The 20,879-nt window shown below is 44.2% G+C and overlaps 1 protein-coding gene and 1 long non-coding RNA gene across 3 annotated transcripts in view; one reads left to right on the forward strand and one right to left on the reverse strand.

The window, feature by feature from the left end:
• The window catches only part of LOC125462226 (uncharacterized), a 174,625-nt gene that overhangs the window by 101,797 nt on the left and 51,949 nt on the right, over positions 1-20,879 (forward strand). The gene's annotated exons all lie outside the window — the stretch shown is intronic.
• LOC125462225 (netrin-3-like) overlaps positions 1-20,879 on the reverse strand; it is a 188,121-nt gene that overhangs the window by 39,354 nt on the left and 127,888 nt on the right. For both annotated transcript variants that reach the window (XM_048551990.2, XM_048551989.2), the window contains exon 5: positions 9,661-9,714. In XM_048551990.2, coding sequence (XP_048407947.1) covers positions 9,661-9,714 — 54 coding nt within the window. The remainder of the gene's footprint in view (positions 1-9,660; positions 9,715-20,879) is intronic.

Genomic DNA, 20,879 nt, shown 5'->3' on the forward strand with positions numbered 1-20,879 from the left:
CATATGGGACTTCCTTCATGTTCGGATAATACCAGGTGCATGTTTCTGCCAGAGGTGAACGAAAAGGTAATCAGAATCAAAGTGGGTTCCATGAAAAATGATAAAACTTATACTTTGCAGTAGTATTTACAATGCATAACGAGGTCAGAGTTTCAGACATCTAAAGGAAACCATTAGCAAACCACCGACCAGGACTCCTAGAAGTTCAGGTACTTTTTAAAAAAATTGCATCATGGGTAGACAGGGTGGTTAAGAAGGTATTTAGCACACTTGGCTTCATTGCTCAGACCATTGAGTATAGGAGTTGGGACTCCATTTTGAGGTTGTATTGGACTTTTGTGAGGCCACTTTTGGAATACAGTGTAAGCTCTGGTCACCCTGATATAGGCAGGATATTATTAAACTGGAGAGTGTTCAGAAAAGATTTATCAGGATGTTACTGGGACTGGAGGTTTTGAGTTATACAGAGAGGATCGATAGGCTTGTAATTTTTTCACTGGAGCATCAGAGGCTAAGGGGTGATCTTATAGAGGTTTATAAAATCATGAGTGGCATAGATAAGATGAATAGTAAATGTCTTTTCTCTAGGGTGGGGGCACGGGGTGGGTGGAGTTCAAAACTGGAGGCACATGTTTAAGGTGAGAGGAGAAAGAGAAAGATTTAAAAAGCGCCTGGGTGGGGTGCAACACTTTCACATAGAGGGTGATTCGTGTGTGGAATGAGCTACTAGAAGAATTGATAGATGCAGGTACACTTACAATGCATCAAATACATTTGGATAGGTACATGAATAGGAAAGGCTTAGAGTATTATGGGTTAAATGCAGGCAGGAGGCACGAATTTAGTTTGGGAAACCTGGTCAGTGTGGATGAGTTGGACCAAAGGGTCTGTTTCCGTGCTGTATAACTATATGAGATTTAACATATGCAAAACATTAGGAATGGAGCAATTAGTGGTGCTAGAGAAAGACAAGTCCTCAGGACCAATTGGCTCCATACCTGGGATTTAAGCAAGACAATAACACATTGAAGATGCTCTAACTTCCAAAGCTGTCTTTGTTCAGGAACTTTACTTTTAGATCTGAAAATTGTGCATTGTACCCACTAATTAAGAAAGGTCTCAGAGGGGGCAGTTTTATTATTATTTTTTATTTTTTATTATGTTATTGTTTTTTATAATTTTATAATTATAATTTATAATAAAATTATTATTATGAAATTGATTCCTTGAATGAAAGAGTCATTCTTTCCTGTGTAATTCTAAGTAATCCTTAGTAATATTCTCTGGAGTACTGAAGAATGAGAGGTGATCTCATTGAATCATACAAGTTTCCAAAGGGGTTTGACATGGTAGACGCTGAAAAGTTGCTTCCTTTGAATAGACAGAGCAAGTGGGAAATTAAAATTGAGGCAGAAGCTAAGCCATGACGAGACTGAGCAATGGATCAGCTCAAGGATCTGTGCAGTCTACTCCTGCTCCTTTTTTTGACGTATTTACTGAGATACAATTCCTTGTGAGCTGGTCCCTACTGAAATACAATTCCTTGTGCGATAGCTTCTACTACATACTGACAAAGAGGCTCTAAAAGGTCAGATGAGTGGCATCCCAATGACCTCAAATTTTGCCACTAACAATTTAAACTTTGTTCCCTTTGATGGTTATTTAACGCTACTGATTATTTAATTGAACATTCAATGGCAGGGAAAGAAGAGACAGAAGTGCTAACCCTTTCTAGTACAGAGATAGTAGGAACTGCAGATGGTAGAGAATCTGAGATAACAACATGTAGAGCTGAATGAACACAGCAGGCCAAGCAGCATCAGAGGAGCAGGAAAGCTGATGTTTTGGGCCTGGACCCTTCTTCAGAAATGAGGGAGGGGAAGGGGGCTCTGAAATAAATTGGGAGAGAGGGGGAGGCGGATAGAAGATGAATAAAGGAGAAGATAGGTGGAGAGGAGACAGACCGGTCAAAGAGGTGGGGATGGAGCCAGTAAAGATAAATATTGATGGGGAGCTAGGGAAGGGATAGGTCAGTCCAATGGTATCAATGTGGACTTCACAAGTTTCAAAATCTCCCCTCCCACTACCCCATCCCAAAACCAGCCCAGCTTGTCCCCGGTTCCCTAACCTGTCCTTCCTCCCAACTATCCTCTCCTCCTACCTCAAGCCCCACCCCATCTCCTACCTACTAGCTTCATCCCACCCTCTTGAACTGTCCGTCCTCCCTGGACTGACCTATTGCACGCCCCCCCGCCCCCCAACTCCCCACCAACATTCAACTTTACTGGCTCCATCCCCACCTCTTTGACCATTCTGCCTCCTCTCCACCTATCTTCTCCTCTATTCATCTTCTATCTGCCTCCCCCTTTCTCCCTATTTATTTCAGAACCCCCTTCCCCTCCCCCATTTCTGAAGAAGGGTCTAGGCCCGAAACGTCAGCTTTCCTGCTCCTCTGATGCTGCTTGACCTGCTGTGTTCATCCAGCTCTACACCTTGTTACACCCTTTCTAGTATAAGTTCTTTATTTTTTGCAGAATTCCACTGGGATACAATTTCCTCTGTATTGGGTCCTACAGGGATATAGTTCAGTGTCTTCTAGATCTTATTGGGATATAATTTCCTATGAACTGACTCCTACTGAGATACAATTTGTTGTATGTTGGTTTCTAATGGAATTTAATTTCCTGTCCACTCACATACAAATCTGTCAATGGCTTCTATTGGGATAGAGTTTGTTCAGCCCGCTATTGGTATACATCCCTGAGTTACTGAATATTTTTGGGGTATAAATCCTGTCCTCATCCTACAGTGAATCTGCAAAGATTAATTATATTGTTTTGATGAAGAGAACTGTTGAAACTGGCACTCAGAAATCCACACACGCAAGAAAAATACGCAAAGATTTGCTGAGGAGTACAATCTCTGACTGAATCTTCCCATCTTTCTCTCTCAGTGACCAAGACCAATCCTACCTACTGCTGTTCAGTTTACAACAGCTTATCCAGTGCTGCCCAGTGACAGAATGGATTCCCCCCTGAATAAAATTTTGCATAATGCTGGGGTGCAGTGTCCCAAGAAGCAGCAGCAGTTACATGCTGGGATGTAACTGCTGGACTCTTATATGCCGTCAATTAGTGAGGAAGATTTTTGATTATCTCTGGCTTTCAAGTATGTTGTAACAAAATGTTCCTGCCTCTACTTTTCAAGAATGGAGTCTTAATTACAAAACAATTTGCTCTAAAAATCATTTCTGCTCAATTTGCAAGTGAAGACTTTTCAGAGCCTCTCTTTCTTTCATTCTACGCATACCTTAGTCAAAGCGAAATGTGCAGATTGTCTGAAATGGTCCATCACTTGAGCCCAAATGCTGAGATCGTTGTACCTGGTCTGTGCCAAAAACAGCACAAGCAATGCAGAAGGAAACTTCTGATTCATGGTGAATTCTCTGACATCCCATTCACAATACACTTCACAGGCCAATGGTATGCTTTGGGAAAATTTAGTACGTTGTAGCGAGAAATGACCTAAAAATATCAGTAACTTCACTTCAATGAATTCCCATAAATCATTCCAAGTGTGTGTGATTAACAGTGGAGGAGTGGTTTCCAATTCCAGCAAAAAGCTTATCATTACACCGGCCATTTACTACAAAGTATGTTTTGCACTCCTATGGCATTTATTACTAATTAGCCAATTAAATCTTTTTGAAGTGTATAAGTGATGGCAATGTTAGAATTGCAGCAGCCAGTTTGTATACAGAAAGCTCCCATGAACAATAGTAAGATAAATGGCCTACTCATGAATAGAAAAGGAATCAAACCCTGAAATCTAGTGCAGGGATTGCAATGGGTTGTGATGTATGCACACCATCAGTGATATTTGGAATGGAGTTCCTGATTTTTGACCCATCACCTGGGAAGTAACAGCGAGAAAGTTCTTAGTCAGGATGGTCAGTGGCTTGGATGGGATCTTTCAAGTGGTGGTGTTCCCATGCATTTGCTAAGCTTGTCCTTCTAGGTGGTAGAATTTAGACCTTGGGAAGATGCTGCCAAAGGTCATTTGATGAATTGCTATAATGCAATTTGTCTATGAGGCACACTGCTGTCATTGTGCATTATTTTAACATGATGGACGTGGTGCAAATCAAGCAGGCAGCTGTGTTCTGGGAAGTGTTGAGCTTCCTGTATGTAATCAGAACTGGGCTTATCCAGGTAACTAGAGAGCATTCCATTACACACCTGACTTATTCCTTGTAGATGATGGACATACTCTGGGAAGTCAGGATGTAAATTCTTCACTGCAAAATTTGTGGACTTTCTCCCGTTTTCATAGGCAAAATTTTTTTATGGCTGGTCCCATTCAGTTTCTAGTCAATAGTAAGCCCTAGGATGTTGATAGTGGGACATTCAGTGATGGTAATGCTATTGAATGTCAAGGTGTGGTGGTTAGATTGTCTCTTATTAGAGATGGTCATTGCCTAGCATCTGTGTAGGGCAAATGTTGCTTTGCCATTTTTCAACCCAAGCCTAGACAAGTGGTCAGCCTTTAGGAATGAATGGAGGAGAAATTTCTTCAGTCAACAGGGTAATGAATCCTTTGGTTTCACTATCCCAAATGGTTATGGATGTTCTATCACTGAGCATAGTCTAGAACATTAGATTTCTGGACTCTGAGGGAGTGAAAAGATATGGGAAACAGATTAGAAAATGAAGTTGAGATTGGGATCATCCAAGATCTTACAGAATTGCAGAGCATGTCTGAGGAACTGACTAGCCTACTGTTGCTCCTAATTCTTACATAACTTAACTCTATCCATTTGCCTGTCTCTATTTTCTTCGATACCTTTTGTAGAAAATATATTTCAATCTCAGATTTTAAGTTATTAATTCATTTGCAAGAATTCTACACATCTATCACGCTGAAGTGCTTCCGCCAAATGCCTCGGCTCTGAGGCCACACTTCCTCCTCTGGTCTCTTCACTCTCCAACAAGGAAAACAAAATTTTCAAAAATCTAAAAATGTAATTCAAATCAATCCTAAACTTTTGATAACCCTAAGATTGCAGGTATAATTTATATAATCTATACTCATAATCTAACTTTTTAAATTTAGTACCATTCTGGTGAATCTGCCTGTATTCCTTCCAGAGTCAATATATTCTTGTTAAGAAAAAGGACGTTCAGAGCACTAAACAATACTGTGCGTAGAGTAGCCCATACTTCGTACAGCTGTGGCAAAAGGTCTTCCTCTTCAAATTCTAGCCCTCCAGCCATAAATGTTAACATCTCATGTGCCTTTTAGTTTATATTTTGTATATGACCAAAATATTTTTGTGATGGGCATCCTTGTATCCTTAAATATCTTTGAAATCCTTCAGTTTTTCACCATTTATAGAATAGTCAAATCTGTCCTTTTGTAACCCGAAATGGATGACTTCACAATTGATTGTTTTGAAATTCATCTGTCATAATTACTTTGATTTACTAAATCTGTTGATGTCACTTTGTAACTTGCATGCTGGCATGTATACTAGTTGGCATGCCATCAACCAATATATCATTAGAAAATGTTTATATTAGCCTCTTTATTGTGTTGACTAAGTAATTAACTCAGATCCTAATAGGACACCACTGGTTACTTATCATTGAATCAGTTTAATAATTAGCCTTCAAGTTCATGAATTTTAACTCATTTAATAGTTCCCTTTGTGAAAAATTTCAGAAAATCCAGTACATGATGTAAATTACATTCTCCTGTCTTTGTATTATTTAAATATGACTTTGCTGAATCCATTTGTCGTCCGTGGCCAACATTTGCCTTGCCAAGTGCACAACTGCACTCAAAATTATTCAAAATGTTTTCCCCGCAAATGATACTAAACTTGCTGGCCTTTAGTTTGACGATTTGTCTTGATACTTTTTAACCGATGCAGTATTGTTAGCTACTTTTCAACTCCAAGGATTTTCTCTCCAGTTTAGCAGACTTTATCTTGTTCCTATCTATTAGAATTTGTGGGCACAAACAAGTTTGTAGGCATTTATCTGCTGTTATTGGCTGATATTTTCCTCTGCTATTCCTGGAATATATCCTTCCCAGGCACCATTCCCTCCTTTTCCTGAGCTGTTCCCTGACATGTTCTCACTAACCTCACATTCAATGTTTATCTTGGCCACCATCATCACTGTTTTCATCTACTTTTGCTTACTTTGTACTTGGCTGAATTGTCCTACCATCAGGACCTTGCATGTTTTAAAAGCTTTTTTCTTTATCCCACTTTATATCCCCACTGAATCACATTGGTTTAAATATGTTTTGATTTCCAATTGTATTTTCAGCATCACCTCCTCAGATGTTTCAGAGGAATAGGAGGGGGTTATTCAACCACTTGAATTCATTCCTAGGCCCACTAAATGCCACACAGTACACAATCCCTTCAATAGTGGTCCAAAACAATCCCACACAGTCTGCAGTCGCACATCATCCCATACAGTTACAATCCCACACCTTCACAAACAGTACTCAGTTCCACAAATACACAGGGATACATAGGCCATGCAGTATTAAGCGATACTACATTGTTTTACAGAGTTCCACACAATGCACAAATTAATAGTGCACTGTATCAATCAGTGTCACATGGTAGGTCAATATGCCACTTGTTAGTAATTACTGGGACACGTGATGCTGCACAGTTCTCAGTGTGCCAAGGTTTTCCAATGTAACCACTTGTGCTGTTTCTCTTTTCTCTCTCACCCTGCTTTTCCGGATCTAGATGCAGATTACCTGCCTGTGGGTGGGAATTGAATGAACTTTTGCGCTGTTGCATACCAGCCTGTGCACTTGCTGCTCGCACTGGGGTTCCTTGAATTCCCTTTCTGCCTGTTATAGAGAGGCCTGATCAGCAGTCAGACCAGTATTGTAACCAATTGATTTTCTAATCAAAACAGTAAGACAGCAGTCATGTCAGCAGCACATGCTGACTCACACAAGGACCTGTTTACTCTCTCCCCTCTTCAGCTTTAACAAAACATTGTCACAGCTGGTGACTCTATGCCCTGAGCAAACAACTTTCCCCAGTCAGATTTGATCGGTATTGTGTTAGACTAAAGCAAAGAGAATTGTTTGCAGCTACTCTGTAGTTCTGGTGTTGGGCTTGGCAACAGTTCAGACTGTGGCTATAAAACAACTGCAAACAGTTGGTGTACTCAGTAACGGAACCACAAAATACCACACAGCACTATACAATAACATACAGAACTACAGTATAGAATGCATAACTACATAGTAACACACAGAATCATGCACTACACTCCGAACCACTTAGGGAACCACACATTAATGTACAATAACACACAGAATGTCCGAGAAGCACACAGTCAAACTAATAACCACACAATGATGCACAGGAACACCAAGTACTACACAGAACAGGAGACAACACAGTAACATACAGATGCAAACAGAACCAAATAAAAACACATAACAAAACAAAGAACTAGAAGTTTGTCACACAAAACTGAAGAGAGCCACACAAATAGGCATAGTGACACACAGGTCAACATTGTAACACACAGAACCATGCAATAACCCACTCCATCACACTGCAACTCAGTGAGCAGAAGTTTTTATTGCCCCATCAAAGGATTTCCATGTGGAGGAACCTATAAAATTCTGCAAGTCACTTCCACCTGCTCCTGACAGTAATCTTATGGGGGGAAGGGCAATACCTAGGTTATTCCATGCTTCCAAATTACCAACCCTTCCCTCACCTGGAGGCCTTAAATTATGTCTTGTGTCCCACCTCACAGCAATTCTTTCGTTGTCAGGAGAAGTTAAGGGATGTGAGGGAAGCCCAGTAGATCACTTTGTCCAGGCCTCAGGTGGAAATGTTCGGAATATTTCTATCACCAGTCCCCTTTCCAAATAGACTGGATAAAACCCCACCAACCAGGCTCTGCCATGAATCTTGACTCTAAATGCCCACTTTGGCCTCTCCTTCATGAACCCCACCTTGCTTTCCCCATCCCCCTTTTGCTGATGGTGCTGCTGGGTCTACAGATACAGACTCCTTAGGCCGCATAAGATCGCGATTGCACACAAACCCACTTCAACACTGTTGAACGCTTCAAGTGTTATCAAAGACTAAAAACGCCACACTGACAGTAAACAGGATTAGAATCCAATGCAGCAAGTGCAATAAACATTGGACAAACAGGGTTGAAACTAACGACCAGGTACACAAACACCAGCTGGCAGTAAAACAAACAGGACCAATATCCCGGCCCGAAACATCAGCCTCCCTGCTCCCCTGATGCTGCTCGGCCTGCTGTGTTCATCCAGCTCCACACCTTGTTATTTCAGATTCTCCAGCCTCTGCAGTTCCTACAATATTCACTTGTCTCGATACACACAGATAATGAGAGCCATCAGTTTGACTGGGACAAAGTGACCATACTGAGACAAGCAAACAACAGACACACAAAGGAATTTCTGGAAGCCTGATTCCCAACAGGGGGATCCATTAACAAACACATGGAAGTAGACCCCGAATACAAACTGCTGCCAAAAAAACAGAATCGGAAGTGACAAGACTCATCACACCAGAGGATCTCATAAATTCGGAATGGGGCAGAACACCAACCCTTCGATTAGTGTTTGCACTGACGATGTTGCCTAAAAGGGTAATAAAATGTCTGTAACTCTACGGAAGAACTGGCTCAGCAAGCAAACGAACAACCACATTCACAACCTGAGCTACAAATTTTTGCCACACTCTTTGAGGTGAGATTTCCTTTTAAGTAGGATGCAGAAGGCTCACCTCCAGCTAATTAATGCTGCTTGGAGCAAGAAATGACCACAGGGAGCCACAATCAGTGGTAGGACAGGGAGCAGAAGTGGAACCCCATGTGAAACAATCTATGGGCTGAGTTGTATAGATGATGGTGTTACTTACCACATCTTAACATGTTGAGCAGGAAATACCAACACCCATAAAATTCTACTGACAGAACCACACAGTAACAAAGCCACAGAGTAAAACAGTGAACAAAACAGTCATGCAAATAAAAACTAAACAGAATTACACAGAACAAACATGAAACTAAGCAGTAACACAGAACCACAGAGTCAAACAGAGAGCCACACAGTGACATACAGATCAACTCAGTAACACACAGAACCACAGTGCAACATACTGTATCGGATAGTAACTCATCGAACCATGCAGTAACATGCAGTATCGGATAATAATGCATATAACCACACTCCATCCATTAGATCATAACGCATCGAACCATTCAGTTTTAGAGAATAACAGTTAGAACTGTGCAGTACCAGACAGTAGCACACAGAAACACACAGTATCAGATAGTAACAGGCAGAATCTCATAGTAATACATAGTGACACACAGTATCACACAAAATCACACAATTCTACAAAGTAACACACACAACAGCAATATATAGTCACATATAGGTGTGATCCCACATGAAACCATCATGTATTTGTGACCTTTTCCAGTCATTTCTCCTTTCTGTGCTCTATCAGTTGTTGCTGCCTCAGACATTAGCATTCCCTTTATTCACCACCTTATCTCCATTTAAAGGAAGTCTCTTCATGTCAGTCTGCTGTGTGACTGCATCCATCTCCTTCTCACTCACCTGCAGGCTCCTCTGTGCTACTAGCCACCCACCGCGGAGATACAGTCGGGATCTCTGTGAAAACAAACATTGAGACTTGCTGTATTGCACATAATAATAGGCAACATGAAGAAAATACAAAGGAAACTTACAATTTACTTAGATTCTTATTTTACACCTAATTCATCATTTAGAGCTGACCTCAAGAAGCAATTACATACTATCATCCATGAGATCTGAAGCTTGGCTTGAGATCAAACTGGATTTGAGAGTGACAGGTCAGAGTGAGGGATGGAGTGAGGGGTCAGAGTGAGGGATGGAGCAGGTAATCAGAATGAGGGATGGAGTGAAGGGTCAGAGTGAGGGATGGAGTCAGTGGTCACTGAAGGAGGGGATGAGTAGTCAGTGAGGGATGCAGTATTCATGAGAGTGAGGGATGGAGTGAGTGGTCACAGTGACAGATGAAGTGAGTAGTCAGTATGAGTGAAGGAGCAAGTGGTCAGAGAGAGGGGTGGAGCAGGTGATCACTGAAGAAAGGAGCAAGCGGTCAATGAGCAATGGAGTAAGTGGTCAGAGTGAGGGATGGAGTGATTGGTCAGTGACAGATGGAGTGAGAGGATAGACTGAAGGATGGAGCGAGCGATCAGTGAGGGATGGAATTTGAGGCCAGAATGATGGATGATGAAAGAAGTCAGAATGAGGGATAGAGTGAGTGCTCAGATTGAGGAGTAGAGTGAGTGGTCAGTGTGAGGGATAGAACGAGAGGTCAGAGTGAGGGATGGGACAAATGGTTAGTGAGGGATGGAGTGAGTTGTCATGTGAGACGTGGAGTGAATGGACAGTGAGTCTTGGAGTGAGTGGTCAGTGAGGGAAGGAGTGAGTAATCAGTGAGGGATGAAGTGAGTGATCAATGAGGGATGGAGCGAGTGGTCAATGAAGGATGAAGCAAGAGTTCAGAGTGACATATAGAGTGAGTGGTCCGAATGAGGGATGGAATCAGTGGTTAGTGAGGAATGCAGTAAATCATGAGAGTGACGGATAGGGTGAGTGGTAAGAGGGGGTTGGCATGAATGCTCAATGTTAGAGAGGGACTTAGTGGCCAGAGGAGGGGTGGAGTCAGTGGTCAGAGTGGTGGATGGAGTGAGTGGTAACACATGCATGGAATGAGTGGGCAGAGTGAGGGATGGAGTGACTGGTCAGAGTGAGTGATAGAGTGAGTTGTCAGAATGAGGGATGGTATGAGTGGCCAATGAGGGATGGAGTGACTGGTCAGAGTGAAGGATTGAGGGACTAGTCAGAGTGAGTGATACAGTGAGTTATCAGAATGAGGGATGGGTGAATGGTCAGAGTGAGTGATGGACTGAGTGGTCAGAGCAGGCGATGGAGTGAGTAGTCAAATTGAGGGATGAAATGAGTGGTCAGAGTGAGAGATGGAGTGAGCGGTCAAAGTGAGAGATGGAGTGACAGGTCAGTGAGAGATGGAGTGAGAGGTCAGTGAGGGATGGAGTAAGTTGTCACAGTAAGGAATGGTGTGGGTGGTTAGATTGGATGTAGTGGCTGGTAGGTGAGGGAGTGTTCACTGACAAATGCAGTGAGTCATGACTTCAAGGGATAGAGTGAGTAGTCAGTAAAGGATGAACTGATTCATGAGAGTGAGGGACAGGGTGAGTGGTCAGTAAGGGATGGAGTGAGTAGTGAAACAGAGATGGAGACAGTGGTCAGAGTGAGGGTTTGAGTGAATGGTCTGGATGCGGGTAGAGTGAGTGGTCAGAGTGAGGGATGAAGTGAGTGGTCTGTGAGGAATGCAGTGAAACACGAGAGTGAGGGATGGACTGAGTGGTCAATGAGGGATGGAAACAGTGGTCAGCATCAGGGATGGAGTGGGTGGTCAGAGTGGGACAGAGATAGTGATCAGTGAGGGATGGCTCAGGTGGTCAAATTGAGAGATATAGCAATGGTCAGTGAAGGATAGTGTGAGTGATCAGACTGAAGATTTGAGCGAATGGTCAGAGTAAGGGATGGAGTGAGTGGTCATTGAGGAATGGAGTGATTAGTCAAAGTGAATAGTCAGGAGGTGATGCAGTGACTCATGAGGGGGAGTGATGGAGAGTGTGGTCAGTGAGTGATAGAGTTGGTGGTAAGAGAGGGATGGATTGAGGGGTCAGAGTGAGCAATAGCGTAAATGGTCAGAGAGGAATGCAGTAATTCATGAGGGTAGAGATGCAGTGACTGTAGTGAGGTTTGGAATGAGTGGTCAATGAGGGATGGAGTCAGTGGTCAGTGAGGGATGGAATGAGTGGTCACAGTAAGGAATGGAGAAAGTGGTCAAATTGGGGAATTGCGTGATTGGTAGGTGAGGGAGTGGTGACTTTGAGGGATAGCGTGTGATCAGTAAAGGATGAAGAGATTCCTGAGAGTGAGGGACAAAGTAAGTGGTCAGAGTGAGGGATGGAGTGAGTAGTTGGGTGCAAGATGGAAAGAGCAGGCGGTAAGGAATGGCACAAATGGTCAGATTGAGGGATAGAGTGGGTGGTCTGTGAGGAATGCAGTGATTCATAAGATTAAGGGATGGAATGAGTGATCAGAGTGAAAATTGAAGTGAGTGTTCTGAATGAGGGATGGGGCGAGCACTTAGAATGTGGGATGGAATGAGTGGTCAGTGAAGGATGGCCCAATGGTCAAGAGAGAGGGATGGAGTGAATGGTCAGTGAGGACTGGAGTGAATATTCACAGTAAATGATGGACAGTATGATCAGTGACGGAATGGTCAATGAGGGATGCCATGCCTCATAGTTTGAGAGATGGGGTGAGCGATCACTGAGGGATGAAGTGAATGATCACTGAGGGATCCATTGATTCATGAGAGTAAGGGATGGAGTGAGGGGTCAGTGAGGAATGCAGTGATTCCTGAGAATGAGGGATGGCGCATATGGTCTGCGTGAGGGATGGAGTGAGTGGGTTGTGAGAAATGCAGCGATTTATAAGAGTGAGGGTTGGAGTGAGTGGGCAGAGAGGGATGCCTGGAGTGGTCAGAGTAAGGGATCAGAATGTGAGGTGACAAAAGTAGTCAGACTGAGGGATGAAGTGGCCAGTGAGGCATGGAGTGAGTGGTCACAGTAAGGGATGGAACAAGTGGTCAAATTGAGGGATGGAGTGAGCGGTCAATGAGCGAGTGGTCAGTGAGGGATGCCGTGTGTCATGAATTTCAGGGATGGTGTGAGTGATCACTGAAGGATGAAGTGAGTGGTCATTAAAGAATGCATTGATTTGTGATAGTGAGGGATGGAGTGAGTTATCAGAATGAGGAGTGGAGCAAGAGATCAGTGTGACGAGTTGAGCAAATGATCAGCCTGAGGGATGGAGTGAGCAGTCACTGAGGAATGCATTTATTCATAAAAGTGAGTGATGGAGTGAGTTCGCAATGAGAGATGTAGTGAGTGGTCAGTGTCAGAGATGGAGTGAGCAGTCAGAGACAGATGGAGTTAGTGGTCAGAGTGAGGGATGGAGTAAGTGGTCAGTGAGGAATGCAATGAATGATGAGAGTGTGGGATGAAGTAAGTCGTCAGACTGAGGAATGGAGTGAGTGGTCAGTGAGGGCTGGAGTGAATGGTCAGAGTGAGTAGTCAGTAGGTGATGCAGTGATTAATGACAGTGAGGGATGCAGTGTGTTGTCAGCAAATAATGGAGTTGCTGGTCAGAGAAGGATGGAATGAGTGATCAGAGTGAGGGATGGTGTGAGTAGTCAAAGTGAGGAATGCAGTGATTCATGAGAGTGAGGGACAGAGTGCAGCAACAGAGTGAGGGATGGAGTGAGTAGTCTGAGGGTGGGATGGACTGAGTGGTCAGTGAGGGATGGAGTGAGTGGTCAGTGAGGGATGGAGTGAGTGCTCAATGAGGGACAGATTCAAGACAGTGAGGGATAAAGTGAGTGATCAGTGAGGGATGGAATGATTGGTCGGTGATGGATGGAGTGAGTGATCAGTGGGGGATACAGGGTTTGATGAGAGTGAGGCATGAAGTGAGTGATCAATGAGGAATAGAGTCAGTGATCAGCGATGGATGCGCAAACTGGTCAGAGTGAGGAATGGAGTCAGTGGTCAATGAGAGATGGAGTGTGTCATCTCAGTAAGGGATGGAGCAAATTATCAAATTGAGGGATTGAGTGACTGGCAGGTAAGGGAGTGTTGACTTTGAGGGATAGAGTGAGTAATCAGTGAAGGATGAAGTGATTCATGAGAGTGAGGGAGAGTCAGTGGTCAGTGGGGGATGGAGTGAGTAGTGGATAGGGGTGGAGCGAGTGGTCAGAGTGAGGGATTGATTGACTGGTCAGAGTGAACAATGGGGTGAGTGGTCAGTGCAGTGAGCAATGTAATGAGTGGTCAGTGAGGCATGGCACAAGTGGTCAGATTGAGGGATGGAGTGCATGGTCAGTGAGGGATGGAGTGAGTAGTCACAAGTAAGGAATGGTGTGGGTAGTTATATTGAGGGATGGAGTGACTGGTAGGTGAGGGAATACTCACTGAAGGATGCAGTGACTCATGACTTTGAGGGATGGAGTGAATGATCAGTGAAGGATGAACTGATTCATGAAAGTGAGGGATGGACTGAGTAGTGGACAGGGATGTAGTCAGTGGTCAGAGAGGGATGGAGCGAGTGGTCAAAGTAAGGTTTTGCCCGAGTGGTCAATGAGGGATGGAGTGAGTAGTCAGCATGAGGAATGTACTTAATGGTCAGAGTGAATGGTCAGTAGGTGATGCAGTGAGCCACTAGATTGAGGAATGGACTGTGTGCTCAGTAAGTGATGGAGTTGTAGGTTAGACAGAGATGGAATGAGAGGTCAGTGTGAGGGATGGTGTGAGTAGTTGAATGAGGGATAGCATAAATGGTCAGACAGGAATGCAGTGATTCATGAGAATGAGGGATGGAGTGCATGGTCAGAGTGAGGGTGAAGCAAGGGGCTAGAGCAAGGGGGGAATTTGTTTGATCAGTGAGGGATAGAGTGAGTGGTCAGAGTAAAGAATGAAGTGAGCGGTTAATTGAGAGATGGAGACAGTGATCAGAGAGGGAATGGAGAGAGTAGTCAGTAAGGGATGGCACAAGTAGTCATATTGAGGTATTGAGTGAGAGGTCTGTGAGGAATACAGTGATTCATAGTAGTGTGGGAAGAAGTGAGTGACCAGAGTGGTGATGGAGAGAGTGACTAGAGAGGAATACATAGACTGGTCGGCGTGAGAGTAGGAGCAAGCGATCAGAATGTGGGATGGAGCGAAAAGTTAAATTGAGAGATGGAGTGAATGGTCAGTGAGGGTTTGGTCAGTGGGGATTGTCATGCTTCATGAGTTTGAGGGATGGTGTGAGTGATCAGTGAAGGATGAAGTGAGTGGTCGATGAGGGACGCAGTGATTGATGAGAGTGAGGGATGGAGTGAGTCACCAGAATGAGGTTTTGAATGAATGATCAGAGTGAGAGATGGATTGAGTGGGCAGCGAAGGATGGAGTGAAAGTTCAGTACATGGTCTGAGTAAGGGGAGGAGTGTTTGGTCAGGGAGGGATGCAGTGATTCATGAGATTGAGGGATGGTGTGAGAGGGATACGTTGATTGACGACAGTAATAATGAGATGAGTGCTCAATGAGGGATGCTATGAATCAAGACAGTGAGGGATGGAGTGACTGCTCAGTGATAGATGGAGTGTGTGATCAGTGGGGAATTCAAGGATTGATGACAGTGAGGGATGGAGTGAGTCATCAGTGAGAGACACAGTGATGAGTGAGTGGTCGGTGTGGGATGCCATGCTTCATGAGTTCGAGGGATGGTGTGAATCATTAGTGCAAGATGGAATGAGTAGTCAGTGAGGGATGCCATACCTGAATTTGATGGATGGTATAAGTGATCAGTGAAGAATGAAGTGAGTGGTCAGTGAGGGATTCACTGATTCCTGAGAGTGGGTGGTGGAGTGAGTCTTAAGAATGAGGGATGGAGCCAGTGATCAGAGTGAGAGATGGAATAATCGGTCAATGAGGGATGCAGTGTGAGGTCAGAATGACAGATGGAGTGAGTAGTCAGTGAAAGATGCACTGAGTGGTCAGTGAGGGATGGCACGTGGTCAGAGTGAGGAAAGGAGTGGGTGGTCAGTACAGGGTGGAGTGAGTGGAGAGTAAGGAATGGAGCAAGTGGTCAAATTGAGGGATGGAGTGAGTAGTCAGTGATGGAGTTGTCAGTGAAGGTGCTGTTCCTCATGAGTTTGAGGGATGGCATGAATGATGTCTGAGGGATAGAGTGAGTGATCAGTGAAGGGTGAAGTGATTCATGAGAGTGAGGCACAGCGTCAGTGGTCAGAGAAGGATGGAGTGACAAGTGGACAGGGGTGGAGCAAGTTGTTAGAGTGTGGGTTGGATGAGAGATCAGAGTGACGGCTGGATTGACTGGTCAGAGTGAGGGATGGGGTGAGTGGTCAGTGAAGGATGCAGTGATTCATGAGTATGAGGCATGTAGTGAGTGGTCAATGAGGGATGGAGTCAGTGGTTGGAGTGAGGGTTGGAGTGGTCAGAGTGAGGGATGGAGTAAGTGATCAGAATGTAGGAAGTGGCGAGCAGTTAGAGTGAAGGTTGGAGTGAGTGGTCAGTGAGGGATGGCACATGTGGTCAGATTGCATGATAGAGTAAGTGGTCAGTGATGGATGGATCGAGGGATCAGAGTGAAGATTTCAGCTAATGGTCAGAGTAAGGGATGTGATGAGTGGTCAGTGTGGGATGGAGTGAATGGTCAGAGTGAATGGTCAGTAGGTGATGCAGCGACACATGCGAGTGAGAGATGGTGTGTGTGGTCAGTGAGTGATGGAGTTGGTGGTCAGAGATGGATGGAATGAGTGGTCAGAGTGAGGGATGGCATGAGTGGACAATGAGGAATGGAGTGAGTGGACACAGTAAGAAATGGTGTGAGGGAATCAGATTGGGGGGCTCAGTGAGTGGTAGGTGAGGGAGTGGTCAGTGAGGGATGCAGTGACTCATGATTCTGAGAGATGGAGTGAGTGATCGGTAAAGGATGGACAAGTGGTCATTGAGGGATGGCACAAGTGGCCAGAGTGAGGGTTGGAGTGAGTCGTCAGTGAGGGATGGAATGATTCATGAGGTTGCAGGATGATGTGAGTGGTCAGTAGGTGATGCAGTGATTCATGAGATTAAGCAAAGGAGTGAGTGGTCAGAGTGAGGAATGGAGTGAGGACTGTATGTAGTGGTCAGTTATGGAGCAGGATGGAGTGAGTCATCATTGTGAAATGGGATGAGTGGTCAGTGAGAATGGAGCGAGTGGCCAGAATGTGAGATGGAGTGAGTGGTTAGTGTGAGGGAAAGGTGAGTGGTCAGTGAGAGATGGAGTGAGTGGTCACTGAGGGTTGAAACAAGTGGTCAGTGTGAGGGATGGGGTGAGTGGCCAGTGAGGGGTGGAGAAGGTGTTCGATGAGGGATGGAATGAGTAGTCAGTGTGAGGGATGGAGTGATTGGTCAGTGAGGGATGGAGTGAGTAGTCAGTGCGAGGGTTGGAGTGAGTAGTCAGTGTGAGGGATGGGGTGATTGGTCAGTGAGGGATGGAGTGAGTAGTCAGTGTGAGGGATGGGGTGATTGGTCAGTGAGGGATGGAGTGAGTAGTCAGTGTGAGGGATGGAGTGAGTAGTCAGTGTGAGGGATGGGGTGATTGGTCAGTGAGGGATGGAGTGAGTAGTCAGTGTGAGGGATGGGGTGAGTAGTCAGTGTGAGGGATGGGGTAAGTGGTCAGTGAGGGATGGAGTCATTGGTCCAATAATAGAGTCCTTTGTGGATGAGAGAATGTTGGAAATACCTATTTGATAGCAGCAGACAGAATTAACATTTCGCGTACACTGCCCTTTGTTAGAACTGATAAATGTTAAAGGTGGCTATAGTTTTGAAACGGATACAGTCATGCAGTCATGGGGTTATACAGCATGGAAACAGACCCTTTGGTCTATGCTGACTGGATATCCTTAACTGATTTAGTGCCATTTGCCAGGATTTAGCCCATATCTCTCAGAACACTTCCTATTCATGTACCCATCCGGATTTCTTTTAAATGTTGTAATTGTACCAGCCTCAACCACATCCTCTGACAGCTCATTCCATACACGCACCATTCTCTGCATGAAAATTTTGCCCATCAGGTCCCTTTTAAATCTTTCCCATCTCACCTTAAACCTATGCCCTCTAACAGGAGGAGAAAGGACGTAGGCAAAGATCAAAAAATTGGTGTGTGAAAGGGCAGAATGCAGGGGAGGTGCACTGATAAAAGGGATAATTATGTAACTTAAAAGTAGGTAGCAATAGAACAGTGAAAAGACAACAGGTTCTAGAGGAGGTGTCAATAGAATAGCAGATTCATAAACAACAGCTGCTGTTGAAATAAATGGGGGAGGAGGTTACGATCTGAAGCTGTTGATCTAGATGTTGAGTCTGGAAGGCTTTAAAACGCTGACTTTAAAGATGAAGTGTTATTCCTCAATAGTGCATCAAGTTTCAATTGAGCACTGCAGGAAGCCAAGATCAGAGACGTCAGACTGGGAGTAAGGTGGAGAATTGAAATGACAAGCAGCAGGAAGCTGAGGGTCATGCCTGCAGATTGAACAGGAGGTCTCCCTCAATGCAGTCACCCAGTCTGCGACCGGTCTTCCCAACATGGGGAAAACCACATCATGAGCAACAAACATTCTGTATTTGCAAGTACGATAAAATGAAGTCCAAGGTATTTTACCTGAAGAGAGCGATTGGGGTCTTGAACATTGGAAAGAGAAGAGATGAAATTACAGTTTTTGCATTTTTTCTGCACTTGTATGGAAAGGTGCTTCAGGAAAGGGAGATGGTGTCAGGAGAACTGATGAGTGAGAAGAAGGGAAATCCTGTCACAGTACAGGAAATGTATGGAATGGCTGAGAGCAGAAATGCAGGAAAAAATGTGCAGACTTGGAACGTGCAGTTCTGACGACAGGTCATTGACCTGAAATATTAACTTTGTTTCTCTCTCAACTACACTGTCCTCCTCCAATGCCCTTTCGCCACTGCCCAACCCAACTCTGACTTATGTCCTCTTAACAATCTGATCACTGCCAAACCAGAACAATTCCAACATTATCGTATTTATTCAGCACCTTTGACATAACAAAACCACCCCAAGATGCATCACTGAAACATTATAGATCTAAATTTGACACGGAGCCACCCAAGGAGACATTAGATCAGGTGACCAAAAGGTTGGTTAAAGAGACAGGTTTCAGTAAACGTCTTACAGAAGGATTGTGGTTTGTTAGAAGTCAGTCTTTATTAGATGGCTACGTATGTGTGGCATGATGGCCTATGGAAAACAATGTGCCGCAGTTGGACGTTGATCATCTGCAGGCCATCCCATGAAATGACTGGGCAAGGAGATTGTCAAGATCACTGAAAAGCAAGGGTGATGTGCTGTTCCTGTACTCATGGGCCTGTCAATGTGGGCAAGGAGTAAATAGATGGCTCATGATTGCTTCAATGAGTTATGTGCCAGCAAGAAGCTGGCTACGTCAGGACAGTCATCTCTTCTCATCTGGTGTGAGAATATTTCACTCCCCTTAATCTTCAAGTGGGCAGAAGATGTGGGAAGTAAAGTAGCTCTGGATGGAGGCTACAGAAATAAGCATGTATTCAGAATAGACCAAGCTTTTCAGGATGGTCAGGTTGGTGGTTCATTCGCAGGGTTATAGAATTGTTTCAGCACAAGCGGCCATTCAGCCCATTATATCTGTGCCTCCTCCCCAAATGAGCAATGCACTGAGTCCCATTCCCCTGCCTTCTCCTCATAGCTTTGAACATTCTTTCTTTTCAGATCATGATGTAACAACTTCAATCTTTTCAGTTTTAAAAATTTTGCGCAGGATGAAAATAAATGTGAAAAATAATCTTTTTGGTACGAGTAGTTGGGGTCTGAATGCACTGCTAGAAATGTGATGAAGGCAGATTCAACTGTGGCATTAACAGGGCATCAGATAATTATTTGAATGGAAACAATGTGCAGAGGTTTACGGGGAATGTTTGGAACTACGTCATAATGTTCATTCTGAGAAGCCAAATGGCATCCTTCTGCAACTTAACATTTCTCTGATTCTGTGAATGCTTTGATTGATCCTACCTTTTTTTTATTTATTTGTAGGACATGGGCATCATTGGGTGGCCAGCATTTATTGACCATCCCTTGTTGCCCTTGAGAAGGTGGTGGTCAGTTGCCTTCTTGAACTGCTGCAGCCCATGTGGCTGTAGGTAATGCATAATGCCCTACTGGAGGGAGTTTTAGGATTTTGACCCAACGACAGTGAAGGAATGACGATACATTACCAAGTCAGGATGGTAAGTGGCTTGAAGGGGAACTTGCAAGATGGTCATGTTCCCATGTATCTGCTGCCTCTTGTCCCTTTAAATGGAAGTGCTCCTGGGTTTGAAAGGTGTCGTCTAAGGATGTTTGGCAAGTTCCTGCAGTGCTTCTTGTAGATAGTACACACTGCTGCTACTGAGCGTCAGTGGTGAGGGAATAGGTTTTGTGGATGTGGTGCAATCAAGTGGGCTGCTGTGTCCTGGACGGTATCTACTTTCTTTGGTGTTGTGCCTCCAGCATTATCTCGGGCAGTGCACTCCAAATCTAAAGCACTTGCTGTCTGAAAACGCTTCTCAACTCTCTAATGCTTCTTTGGCCAGCTACCTCAAATCTGTATCATTGTACTCAATCCTTCTGCCAGTAGGAACAATTTCAACCTAATTCCTCTGTTTGGATTCCAAGATTTTGATTATCTCTAGCAGACATTGTCTCAAACTTCTTTTCTCCAAGGAAACAGTTGTGGCTTTTCCAATTTATCTACATAACTGAAGTTTCTCGTCCTTGGAATTAGTATCAGAACCTTCTCCGCACCCTCTTTAATGCCTTCACGTCTTTAACAAAGGGGAGGGAGTCCCATGATGGGACACAATAACCCCACTAAGGCTGAACCGCTGTTTCACACAAGTTTAACATAACCTCGTTGATCTTGGATTTTCCACTGATTAACCAGGCATTGTTCCAGCGTAGGTAGAACCTGCCGCAGGGACCCTAGAGAATCCCTATCTTTCGCAAACTCCAAAGATTTAGTCTGGGGAATTGAAGACTTCACTTAATTCCTCTATGCTTGGACCCTTCCAAAAGTCAATATTGAATCATGGAATTTGGAAGGTTCGG

This window comes from Stegostoma tigrinum, chromosome 23, assembly GCF_030684315.1.
Source record: "Stegostoma tigrinum isolate sSteTig4 chromosome 23, sSteTig4.hap1, whole genome shotgun sequence".
Lineage (NCBI taxonomy): Eukaryota > Metazoa > Chordata > Chondrichthyes > Orectolobiformes > Stegostomatidae > Stegostoma > Stegostoma tigrinum.